This window comes from Pseudorasbora parva, chromosome 24, assembly GCF_024679245.1.
Source record: "Pseudorasbora parva isolate DD20220531a chromosome 24, ASM2467924v1, whole genome shotgun sequence".
Lineage (NCBI taxonomy): Eukaryota > Metazoa > Chordata > Actinopteri > Cypriniformes > Gobionidae > Pseudorasbora > Pseudorasbora parva.
In genome coordinates, this window is record NC_090195.1 from 6,177,826 (window position 1) to 6,190,992 (window position 13,167).

At 37.3% G+C, this 13,167-nt stretch overlaps 1 protein-coding gene across 3 annotated transcripts in view; it reads left to right on the forward strand.

The window, feature by feature from the left end:
* Positions 1-13,167, forward strand: part of agap3 (ArfGAP with GTPase domain, ankyrin repeat and PH domain 3) — a 214,401-nt gene that overhangs the window by 153,851 nt on the left and 47,383 nt on the right. For all 3 annotated transcript variants that reach the window (XM_067435496.1, XM_067435497.1, XM_067435495.1), the window contains exon 12: positions 11,473-11,625. In XM_067435496.1, coding sequence (XP_067291597.1) covers positions 11,473-11,625 — 153 coding nt within the window. The remainder of the gene's footprint in view (positions 1-11,472; positions 11,626-13,167) is intronic.

Consider the following 13,167-nt stretch of genomic DNA (forward strand, 5'->3'; position numbering starts at 1 on the left):
ATTAGGCGATCGGAAAATCCTGTGTCGAGCTGGGCCTTGTTTATGAAACAGTCGGCACCGAAATGCAGCGAACAGATATAAACATTCGCGCAACTCAGTTGCTGATCCGGAAAAGCAAATTCCATCCACTGTTGCCTTAACGCGGGGGTTTTGGGGATTCTGTGCAGGACTGTCTTGGTCTGGCAACCAAAAACGCACATTTTTGGTGACATTGTTATGTGCACATCACCTGTTTAGCATCCTACAAGCCAGCGCTTTGATGGGCGTAGCCTGTTACTTTCGCTCTCTCCCTCGCTCTCTCTCACGCGCTTCCGGTAGAATTGTCCGTAAGGCCCATACAAGGAAATTCCGCCCCCATTAACGTCAAAGGGGACACATGATCTCAAAAAACTTGCCGAAACTTATGACTAACCGGAAGTAGTATTTTTGACAAAGAAATACTCCCATCAAACGTCCACCTTAACTTTTGAAACTTTGTCCATGTTTAGTATGGGATTCCAAGTCTTTAACAGTGTAAAAAGATCAGTATGCATGAAACAGCATTTCACCCCCCCTTTAAAACAGTCAAATATTATTGCATTTAAAATGCCTTTGTTTCATTTGTGTTATAAAAAAACGAATATCATAATTATTTATTTAACAAGCCGCACTTGTTACAAATTAAATTGTTTCTAGTTCAAGTCCATTTAAAATTAACTTAAAATTGATTCCTCATTAAAAAACCTCTCATGGCTCTACCTAATGTGTGTTAAAAAACAGGAACTGTTTGACTAAAGTGTCTTTGGTATCAATTCAGAAAACTGTACGGTTGTTTGGCTGTATTTCACTTTGTTTTTGCCTTGCAAGAACCAGATTAACTCTTTGGGAGGATTAGGAAGGTATAATTGGATGTATGAGCTGAGATCAAGTGTAATTAATAAAAAAACAGGAGCAACTTTCTCCAGGGGCTCTGCAAGCTGGCAGGACCGCTGTGGAAACATAACCGTCCAGGACCTCAGCATCACTTAGCCTGGGCTAATTGCTTCTGCACCATTAAAGACAGGTCAGCAAGGGCTTCTGGGAATTGCAGTTTTCTGGCTCGTGTCCAGTCTTGTGTTGGATAGGGAACCGAGTTTATTGGTCACATAAGGAGCATTTGTCCGTGTTGCTGAGCCAGATGAATGGGGTTGCTCGGAAAACCCCAAAAAAGTTGAGATTGCGTTCAGGTTGGCAACAATTAACCTTCAGTCGACTGCAGAGGAGAGGGTGAACGTAAGGTTGGAAAGAGGAGGATTTTAGGGCATTTGGACCTGAAATAGTCACAACATCTGGACCTGTGTTATTCAAGCCACGGAAAATAGAAATGTCTGGGTAAAGAGCTCAACCTTGGCCTCAGGCAGCTAATACACACAGATTACTGGTTACATCTGTATTTAGGTTAACACATAAACACATATTCATTTATTAAAGATACTTTTTATATATCACTGTAGTTTTATGTATCATTAGATTATATTTGATATTGTTTTCTCAATAATATTTGGGGTTTAATTGAATTACTTGCTCAGCCTCAAAAGTGACTTTTCTGCTGTCATCAATCACACTTTCAAGTTCTTTTTTCTTTTGATGAAAATTTAAAATTTAGATAAATATTATCTTAATAATGTCTTGTTCATTTCAGTCCATTTTACTTTAAAATTATTTTACATTTTGATGAAAATAGAATTTTCACATCGAAAATGTGAAATATTATGAAATTAGCTATCAAACTTTACACAAAAATTCTTACATTTTGAAAATGTTTTAGATATTTAAATGCATCGATTGATCAACATAAAATGGGTTATTGTGTTATGAATTCTTCATGATTTAGAGACTTATTAATCTTGTCTTGCATAGTACTTTGTTACTGTAACTGTATTCATAACAAAACTGTTTAGATTAATCAGTGCATTCGATATGCTCTTTGCAAATCTAAGTTTTAATGTTGCATTTAGTTTGTGGATGTAATATTATATTTATGTTAAAGATATCAACTAATCCAATAATTTATTATTAAAGGGGTCATTAACTGAATTTTTATATTGTTGTATAATGTTTCCTGAGGTGCGCTTATGATGTTAGTATGATTTTTACATCATAAATGGTCATAATTTAGTTATACATTTTCTGTCCAGATTTTAGCCCTCTGATTTGACCGCTCTGTTTAAAGGGGCGTGTCTGCTGTGAGACTTCAGTGTAAACGCCCACTGCTGTGATTGGTTGATATCTCTCCATATGTGGAACTATTGAAAGCTTTTACTACATTTTTACTATTACAGCTGTGGAGATGAAATAATCATGAAAAGTGTTGATTTTAGCATTATGTTTAGACGTACTCCCATCGCATGAAAGGTTGCCGTGATGAGCATTGAGCAGATGATATACATGTATGCAGTGGTCCCGTCATTGCAACTCAATTTCTGCACTCTCACAAATGCTTTTACCATAACTAAGAGTGTGCAAACAATGAAAATAAGAGACGAATTGTGCAGTTTAGGCAGCGTTGTTGATTGTAACAGGAGTTTTGGCGTGAGCCCAAAACTGATAAAGTGATAAACTTGTGCTGTGTGCTTGATAGCTCCAGCGATTATAAAGGGAGCGATTGATCGCATTCAATTTAATCACAATTTAAATTACAGATTATTTTCATCCTACTAAGAGAGGCAATGTGAAGTCTACTATCATTTATTCAATGGCTTTTTTTAAAGACACATTGATTTAAACGATTTTGAGGCAAAGATCAACTGACTGTACATGAATCAATACATATCAGAAATCACTGATCACAGATTAGGCATTAGAATTAGCGCGGCTACTTACATGTTGTGGCATTACTGTCGGGTCCATATCTTACAGTTAGAGTCTATTTGCAAAGCCTGCACCGAGATTGTGACTGATTTACTAAATAATCCAAAGTGAAATGTACCAAATAATCCAAAGTGAAATGTACCAAATAGAAATAAATAATGCTCAACTGAGACATTCACATAGTTGAAAATAAATAATCACTTTCCTAGCATTGGGATCCTTTGGAAGGTAATGTTGTTTTTATTCCAGTACGCTTCTCCTCGTCATCTCACTAACACACCAGTGGGCGGGGCCAAAGATTTTATGATATAGAAGTAGGCGTTGATCTTCATCTGCAAAGACAGTCTTTCGCAACACTATTACATCATAATGTGACCATATCTGAAACGAGTAGTCTTTGGAGCTTGGTATCAATAAAAGCTGTTTTTGGACTAAAAAGGAAGTTTTAAGTTTTAAAACTGGATTTTATAACACAATGATCTGTCAAAAGTCACCAAAAGTAACTTACATTTGCAAAGAAAAGAAAAATCAAATGCACACATATATTTTAACTACTGTTACATACGTAGGATCCTCCCAAAAAACCTTCCTCAACTAATATTTTTGTCAGTATATGAGATTCTTGACATATCAAATCCAATTTCTGTTCTATTTTTGATTCTGTTAAATGTGCATGTTGATTTCAATCATTCAAGTCATTTTAATAACCAGTTTTGATTATTACTTTGAATTACAGTATTTGATTTACTTTTTATATACATAAACCATTTATGTAGTGTTTTTACATGCATTAGACACCATTTGCAGATCTGAGATGGCTTTTTATCTGCGTTATTTCGTAGATACGCCAGCTGACCTTCAGTTTAACACAAATTTACTCCGAAACGCTCGGGTCCCAATTTGACACGGACCGTTTTTCCCGTTTCCCTTTTCCACTCTGCTCCGTATTAGAGGGAAATTGTGTTAATTTCCACTCGAGAGAGAAAAGGTTACGATTCGCAGTGGGCCTCCGCCGAGTGGAGGACGTACACTTGATTATGCAATCTGATTTTGATTTCATTAGGCATGCAATTGATGCGAGGGAACAAAGGGGTAATTTTTCATTCATGGCGGTCTAGCTGAGTCCTGTCTTTTTCTGTAGTCTGTAATTCATACACTTCCCCCTGATCTAAAGACCATTAGGAACTCTGGGGGGTGTGTGGGATTGGGGAGATGAGGGGGGTGAGGATGAGAAAAAGAAAGAGAGTGAGGGAGTGAAGGAGCGCAAATGAATGAACGCATGTGTCCGCAAGTAAAAGAGTCTGTCTCGATGAGGCCCGGTCTAATCTTTCTGCTAAGTATTCACCGGAACCGTTTTAAATATGATCATTCTGCAAGCGTGCGTTCAGTTGTGTCACCGCTGACAGATATATAATATCAAAGCGCTAATGGGCCTGCCCATCAGCTTTAATCAATGACATCTGCTCTAGAGGTGTGTTTATACGAGTGTGAGACAGAGAGATTCACGCCGAGCTGCTTGTGTTCATTTACATGTGGTACACAGGATGCAGATGTGTTTTCTTTTATGAATAGCTTCTCGGAGGTGTGCAACCTGTCCTTGTGAACTAAGACGTAACTTGTGCGGTGATAGGCTATATTTATCGGTAATATTTTGTCGTTTTGAGATGATTGCATTGGTCGATAACTGCATTTGGTGTAATAAAACAAAATATAAAAAATAAAGGTAAATATCAACTGCTTTGCTAATGGATAGTTCGTGTTTGAGTTTTGAATTTTAGATTTAAAATGTTTTTTGTTTTTGTTTTTTGTGATAAACCAATGAATCGATTGGTTATTTTAGAGATGATCACATTGGTCGATAACTCTGAAGTTGGTTGAACAGAAGCGTTTTTTGGAACAGAAGCGTTGAACAGAAGCGTAATTGGACATAAAATGTATGTCATTAATGACTCACCCTAATGTTGTTCCACAACCGTAAGACGTTCATCTTCGGAACGCAGTTTAAGATATTTTATATTTAGTCCAATAGCTTTTCTGTTCCTTCATGAAAGTGAATGGACACTATACTATACTGTATACTATACTGTATACACTATACTGTAACATCCCTAATCTGCATTTTTACTTTCTCAAAAAAACATCATTTAGTATGTTTTTAAGGCCATTTGAATTATGAGGACATTTGATATGTCCTCATAAACCACATTTATAGTGTAATATCAGTGTAATACCCATGTAGTTATACAAATTTGTGTCCTCATAAACCACATAAACAGGCTCACACACACACACACACACACAGAGAGAGAGAGAGAGTGTACTGGTCAAAAGTTTGGAAGCATTACTATTTTTTAAAAGAAGTCTCTTATCCTCATCAATCCCGATGTCCGGTCTTCTATTTTAATATACTTTAAAATATAACTTATTTCTCTGATGCAAAGCTGGATTTCACATCACATGATCCTGTTTTTACTGTATTTTTGAGCAAACAAATAAAAAAGAGTCTTCTTTTTTAAAAACATTACAAGTAGTAATGTTTCCAAACTTTTGACCGGTACTGTGTATATTAATATTGTAATGACCACCCTCCTTATCTGGCTCTCTACAGTAAATCAGCTTCAACTAAATTTGTCGACCGCTAACCTTTAGTGAATCCTAAATGAGCACTGTTGATGTGTTTGTGTGTAAATGTCCTCTTCCAGCTCTTTTATGATTTAGCCTCCTTTAATGACACTTTACCACATACGTTAGTCTCATGACAGCCTCTTTCAATAATGGCACAATCATTTCGGATGCTCTTTCATATGTGAGAAGGAAATAAGATGTTTTGTATCACGTCGCAAGTCTTTCGAAAACACTTTCAGATGCTGATTATCCAATACACCGCTTGAAATCGAATGGACGCCGCTTCTGCTTACGATGAGCTTGAGTCATATGCTCTAGAAGCGAAAAGTTGTGGCTGAAAATATCGGTTTATTGGTTGTCACAACATTTCAGTCAGACCTGCCATGCTTCAAATGTCGAGATCATTGCAGTTCACGCAAACGAACACAATGTAATCTATGTCTTTCCAAGTCGCAGAAATCCATTGCGAGGCGGTTCATCCAGACGGCTGTCAGTTTGTAAGGGCGCCACAGTGCCGTTTCACTTTGACCTGAACAGCAGATGATCTAACAAACCCCCCTCCACCCTGACCCCTCCCCCGCCCTCCCTCCGACATTAGCATGGATGCTTCATTATCTCCGCACTTGTATATAATGGCAGCGGCGGCTCAGAGGGTCAGGGCTCGCTCCACGGCTCATCAGCCATCTGACAGCGCTCGGCGAGAGAAACGAGGAGAGATGAGGAGAAATCATCACCACCCCCTGCTAATCCATCGCCTCTACTTAACACCACAACCTCAGGCCTCCCTTCACTAGGACCCTAATACTTAGCCTAATAGCGTGTATGGATGGAAAGAAAAGTGCAAAGGACATTTAGATGTTTTTTCTAAGCTTGATCCGATAATGATTTGACCATTTTTACACACACTTGCTCAAAAGAACAATCAAAGCACATAATCATCAAGATTCTTGACTGTGAAACGTTTGTTTTTAAAGGTGCAGAGTGCTGTTTCTGTGATTCTAGTGGCGCTAAACAGAACTGCAAAAATAGATAAACGTACGGGTGGTTAGTTGAATGGATAGACGTGTGTGTGTGAATGGATGGATTCATATTCTTTACATTTATTATATTGTAACATATTAATATTTACGATTGTATTACAAATACATACATTATATATATATATATATATATATATATATATATATATATATATATATATATATATATATATGTGTGTGTGTGTGTAATTTCATATTATAAATGCATAATATTATAATATAAATAGAACATACACTACATTACCAAATGTTTTGGGATGACTGCCTTTACATGCAATGAACTTTAATGACATCCCATTCTTAATCCATTGGGATTAATATGGGGTTGCCCCCCCCCCCCCCCTTGCAGTTATAACAGCTTCAACTCTTCTGGGAAGGCTTTCCACAAGGTTTAGGAGTATGTTTATGGGAATTTTTGACCATTCTTCTAAAAGTGCATTTGTGAGGTCAGGCAGTGATGTTGGACGAGAAGGCCTGGCTCTCAGTCTCCGCTCTAATTCATCCCAAAGGTGTTCTATCGGGTTGAGATCAGGACTCTGTGCAGGCCAGTCAAGTTCCTCCACACCTAACTCGCTCATCCATGTCTTTATGGACCTTGCTTTGTGCACTGGTGCGCAGTCATGTTAGAACAAGAAGGGGCCATCCCCAAACTGTTCCCACAAAGTTTGGAGCATGGAATTGTCCGAAATGTCTTGACATGCTGAAGCATTAAGATTTCCTTTCACTGGAACTAAGGAGCCAAACCCAACCCCTGAAAAAAACAACCCCCACACCATAATCCCTCCTCCACCAAACATTACACTTGGCACAATTCAGTCAGGCAAGTACTGTTCTCCTAGCAACCACCAAAACCCAGACTCGTCCATTGGATTGCCAGACAGAGAAGCGTGATTGGTCACTTCAGAGAACACGTCTCACTGCTCTAGAGTCCAGTGGCGGCTGCTTTACTCCACTGCATCCGACATTTTGCATTGCACTTGGTGATGTAAGGCTTGAATGAGCTGCTCAGCCATGGAAAGCCATTTCATGAAGCTCTCTACACACTGTTCTTGAGCTCGGTAATATTTAGTAGTGAGGAAATTTCACAAATGGTCATATATGTGTGTGTATGTATGTATGTTTGTGTATGTGTATATATATATATATATACTGCACATAAAATATACTTAAATATGATTTATAAAATAATAGTAGTAATAGTACAATACATTTATATCTATTACATTCATTTATTTTTTTATCAAATTGTGTGCTAAATTCACTTGCATGATGCTTAGGTTTTGTGTGTGGTTGGCAGGTTGTTGTTATTTGCTATGGTGTTCTTGGAGGTTACTTGGAAGTTTGGGGTGGTTGCAAGTCTATAATATTCACCAATGATTATTTCCAAACAGGTTTTCCACACAATTCTACTGCCCCTTCGATCTTTCTGCCCAACTTCCCTGAACCCACGCCATTGATTAAGCCACAATAGTGCAAACAAATACAATTTTCAAAATGTCCCAGAGACTTCTGACTAATATGCGTGTGTGAGATTATGCCCCCAGACTCGCCCATGCTCACCTCTAACTCTCCAGCCGCACATCGTGTCACTCTCTGCGTGTGTGTGAAGAGGCAGGAGATCTTGTGTACAGTCTCTGCCCTGCACTCTCCTCTGATTTTCTCCACATTGTAATTGCATTATCCCCTTTTTATGCAGAATTGTTCTCTGGGGACTAATTGATGGAGACATGTTTAATTCATCAATCATTAGCATCAAATTTGACAATTAGTGATGATTGTTGAATTCTTGATGGAGATGAGGCATGGTTAGGGGCTTATTTTGTCTTTTTTTCCACGCACCAGCCAAGACAGAGAGCAAAATAAAATCATAAATAACAGGAGTGTGGCATTATGTCTTTAAAGAGTTGTTTTGGAGCGAGAGAATATTGAACTGTCATTTTGTTTAGTGGATTTCGAGACATGTCCGCCTTAAATCTGAATCAAATTGCTTTAAGCAATTCTGACTAAATGGCTAATAGACGTACAGATTACTTTTTCTTGTGCAGCCAGTGGTGCTAGCTTTTATTCATTGAATTGATAGTTGTCCAGTTTAAGACATAAGTCAAATCAAACATTGTTATGTAGCATCTATTTTTAAAACTATTTCTTAGATAGTACTATTATTTAGTATAACAATATTATATTTATTACAAAAATGTATGTAATATTTAATTTGATTATACATTTATATTATATGTAAGATTATAAAAATATCTAAAATTTTTTTTTATTAATTATAAAATAATATTATACTATCTCTCTCTCTCTCTCTCTCTCTCTCTCTCTTTTTATATATATATATATATATATATATAATATACATACACACACACACACACACACACACACACACACACACACACACACACACATACATACATACATACATACATACACACACACATTTATATATACATATTTTATTCTGCAGTGTTGTTGAATTATCATTGGCTTGTAACATGTTTAAGTACATTGCCACAGGTTTTTATGAGCATTAAAGGAACATAACTGATACTCCAATAGGTTTATGAACACATAGTTCATAAGCAATTTGCTCTAAAACAATAATTACCACTTCTGCAGGATGCCAATATCATACAGCATTGATCCAAGTAATAGTGGCGTCTTAATTCATTGGAAAGGGATCTAGTCAAGGGCAATATTATGACAGAATTAATAAAATCTTCTTTTCAACAATACTGTGGTGATTACATGTCTCCGAACAGACAAATATAAGAATAACCCTCTATTCTTTCAATTACTCACGAATTACTACTGATTGTGTCAAGGCATTTTTTCAGGCGCTAAAGTAAACTGCGAAGAACAGACTCTTGTTAGCCTAATGCGTCCTAACCATTAGCGAGAGTAATAAGTGTATCAAATTCACATAATCATGTCTAATTAGTATCAGTAATTATCTTGTTGGGTGCGAGAATATTAATCTTGCGGTCCCCATAGGGGAAGGGCGTCTCTTGCAGGGAGAGAGCGATAGAGCTTCAACCTCACGCTGTGGAGTACTTGCTAAATTAGCATGCTCCAAATCAGCGGCGAGGAGGGAGGGGAGCGAAGGAAACGTGTCGAAGAAAAAGGCAAAATTGCATAAAGCGAAAAACAACAGAGAAAAGTTTAGTCCCACTGTGAAATGCATTAGAGCCTAGTAAATAAAATATCAATGTTTTCCGGGTGTTTTTGAAGTTTTTGCTAGAGTGAATAGTGCACAGGGTTTGTGCTAAACAGTTAACGGGTGCGTTGTTGTCGTGCATGTGGGTAAATCTTTTAAATTCATTTCCATTTTTGTGATACAGTTTACATTTAACAATTAAGAAATCATTCCTATGTGTTTTGATGCCACATTTAAGTTAGCAGATTTTTTTCTGATCTGCTGCTGCATAGCATACATTATATCTGCAGATTGATGTTTCTTTAAAGCCCCGGGAACAACTGAAGCGATCATAAAACAGCACATTGTAAAATGTAATTGTTTTATAAACATTTTAGGAAGACTAGGCTAAAGGCAATATAAAACCAATTTGAAAATGAACTAGCATCGAAGCAAGCGCAAACAATGTTGGATCTTAAAAATCATTACGTACTGTAGGTATCCATCTAAACCTGACCTTGAGTCTCGAATGCAGATAATTAAATACTAGCCTTCATCTCGATCAAGCTGGGAGCCTGTATTTCAGGAACAGGGGGAGAGGACCCCATGCGACCCGGCCAGGCCGCTGAATTGGCGGCCAACGCGGGGCATCCGCTGATTGAAGCCAGGGAGGGCCGTCAGCACCGCCGCGAGAGATGGATGTGTCAGGCGGAGAGTGGGGGAGAGCTAATTACCGTTCCGAGTGTATCTTGTTAATTAAGGGCTAATTAGTGGCAGAAACGCAGAGGGAGCAGGGTAGGGAGACGGGGTGAGGCGCAGACTGCTCATGTATTACGAAGAGACAAATGCGGTGACGAGATAGGAAATGTATACGCAAAATCTTTCCCACAACTTCGGTAACACTTTTGTATAATGGTCATTATTAGTTAACACCAGTTAATGTAACTAACATTAACAGTACATGTGTTACTGTATTTGTTCATCGTTATTAACGTTAGTTAATGAAAATACAGCTGTTCATGTTAGTTCACAGTGCATTAATTAATGTTAACTAGATTTTAATAATGCATTAGTAAATGTTGAAATTAACATTAACAAAGATAAATAAATGCTTTATAAGTGCAGTTCATTATTCATGTTAACCAATGGCCATTATTCTAAAGTTTTAACCCAACTTCTTTAGTCCCAAGGTTGATACTCTGTGGTTCTCATCTTATCTAAGTAAAATAGCTGTTTTGGTTTTTGTTTGTTGATTGGCTTCAGTTTTATAAATTAGAAGTACCACGGTTTTACTATAGTAATGTTACTTTTTGCTATTTAATATTTGGCAATATTGATTTTTTTATATAAAATCTGATTTACGTTAAAGGCAACTGTTGTATTTTTAGCAGAAACCGTCTTTGTAAGGGTGATTTTATGTTAAGTACATTAGCTTATCATGAAGGAATGCTTTAATCTAGTTGATGCCAATGAGATGGTTAAAGTAAAAATGTATCATCATCATACTTTCCCTGGGAATCAAACCTACAACCTTGATGTTGCTAGTGACTTTTTTGAGCTACAGGAATACTTGTATACATTGGAAACCCATGGTCAGGATTGTTCTTTTTAACCACTTAATTGATAGGGATTTTAGTGAGAACTGAAAATGATGCAGAGAATAGTTGGGATGGATCTTGTGTTGCCTGCTTGAGCACACGTACAGTAGGAATCACTAGGCCACAGCTCCATCATGCTGTAGAATTTGACCTTTGTAGAAAGTAACTTTTCAGCACTATGAAATGTGATTTGAATGTCTCTCTCTAACCGAATCTCTCTCTCTCTTCTCTCGTTTGTCAGGCACTCCTCACTCTAACAGCAGCAGTTCCCTTCAGTCTGGAGGCTCTGCGGCCGGCGTGGCTTTGGGGACTAGTAAAGAGGGGATGCACCAGCGCTCGTTCTCCGTGTCCAGTGCAGAACAGTGGAGTGAGGCGGTTATCAGCACCGCAGCAGGTCAGAGGAGCTCAGAAACTCCTACTCTACCACTCTTTTTACAGCAGATTATAGATTGCACTTTTAACTCGGGGCCAGTGTTTGTGGGGTTGTGCTGCAATTGTATCAAATAAGTGCAAAAACATGCAGTGAATGCATCAAAATCTGCGGCTTGCGTCTCTGTGTTTTATTCATGTCTTTTTAATATGCCCAACATAATATTATACCATGATAATCAGCCTAATACTTTAGTTTTTAGGCTGTTTGATCAACTTGGTATCAGCTGCCACTGTTGTCACAAAAGTGTTTAAAAAGTTGCCTACACTTTTTGAAGACGATGCTCTATTTATCATGAATTTACAGCATTAGCCAGAGACGGACTGTAGTGGAGTATTTTTACTTTCTACATTTTTCAGGTATATACTTTATCAGTGTTTTTCTTTGGAAAACTTTTACTTCACTACGTTCCAAAGCGTAATATATAATGTCATACTTTTTACTTCACTACATTTCATAAATAAAAGTATTTTTTTAAATTGAACTCTTAATTACATTATAAACATATAGTACTTTCTTACTTGTACTCAATTAAATGTTTAATTACTTTTACTTGAGTATAAGTATACAGCAAACCATTTTAATGTAATTAAGTATTAAATGATATTCAATATGAAATGCAGTGCAGTAAAAATTTAAATATTATGTTTTGGTATGTTGTGAATTAAAAGTTTTCCATAGAAAAACACTGATAAAGTACATATACTTGAAAAATAAAATTACTTGGAAAGTAAAAATACTCCACCTCTGGCATTTGCAAAAGAAATTGTTCATAAATGAGGGAGTTCTGCCTAAATCTATGGAATAATCGTGTGGGGATTTCATTAGGTTATAATATTAAAGTAGGCTAGAAAGGAAAGTTCTCTCCTAGACAAACAGGGAGGTTTGTAGGAAGTGGGGGCTCGTCCGGGATCAGTTTTCTAAATGCACGTTATAGATCTTTTCGTAGATGTATTAAAAAAAATAATAATTCTGACCTCGTAATTTTTTAACAAAACGTCATCACTGGGTCTTCACGTGATAACAACAGACTACTCTTGTGACATGCAGGATTTTAACATTTTCTTTTAGTCCGCTTAAATCCCGTCCCTGCAAACTTGCGTTAATCTGCCTCGACTTTTAAATGCGACGCTCACTTCTCAAAATCCCATCAGCAAACTGTAGTCCTTAACGTCATAAAACGTTGGAAAAGATCTGTCACAGCTTCCGTTTAATCGAGTAAATACTCTTTTATGGAGACAGAAGAACAAAATAATCTGTTAAAGTTATTAGTTCATTAAGATTTTATCATAGCACTAACAGTAACTATAGAAACTGTGGCACTTTTGTTTATCGTGTGTATCAGTGGATGTGCTGTTAACAAGCCAATCGCTAATCAGGATAATTCGGTAATTGCAGCTTTGAACAGAACTCTGGACCCGCCACCCGCTGCAGCTGTGCCCCCCAAATAGTCTCTCTCTCTCTCTCTCTCTCTCTCTCTCTCTCTCTCTCTCTCTCTCTCTCTCT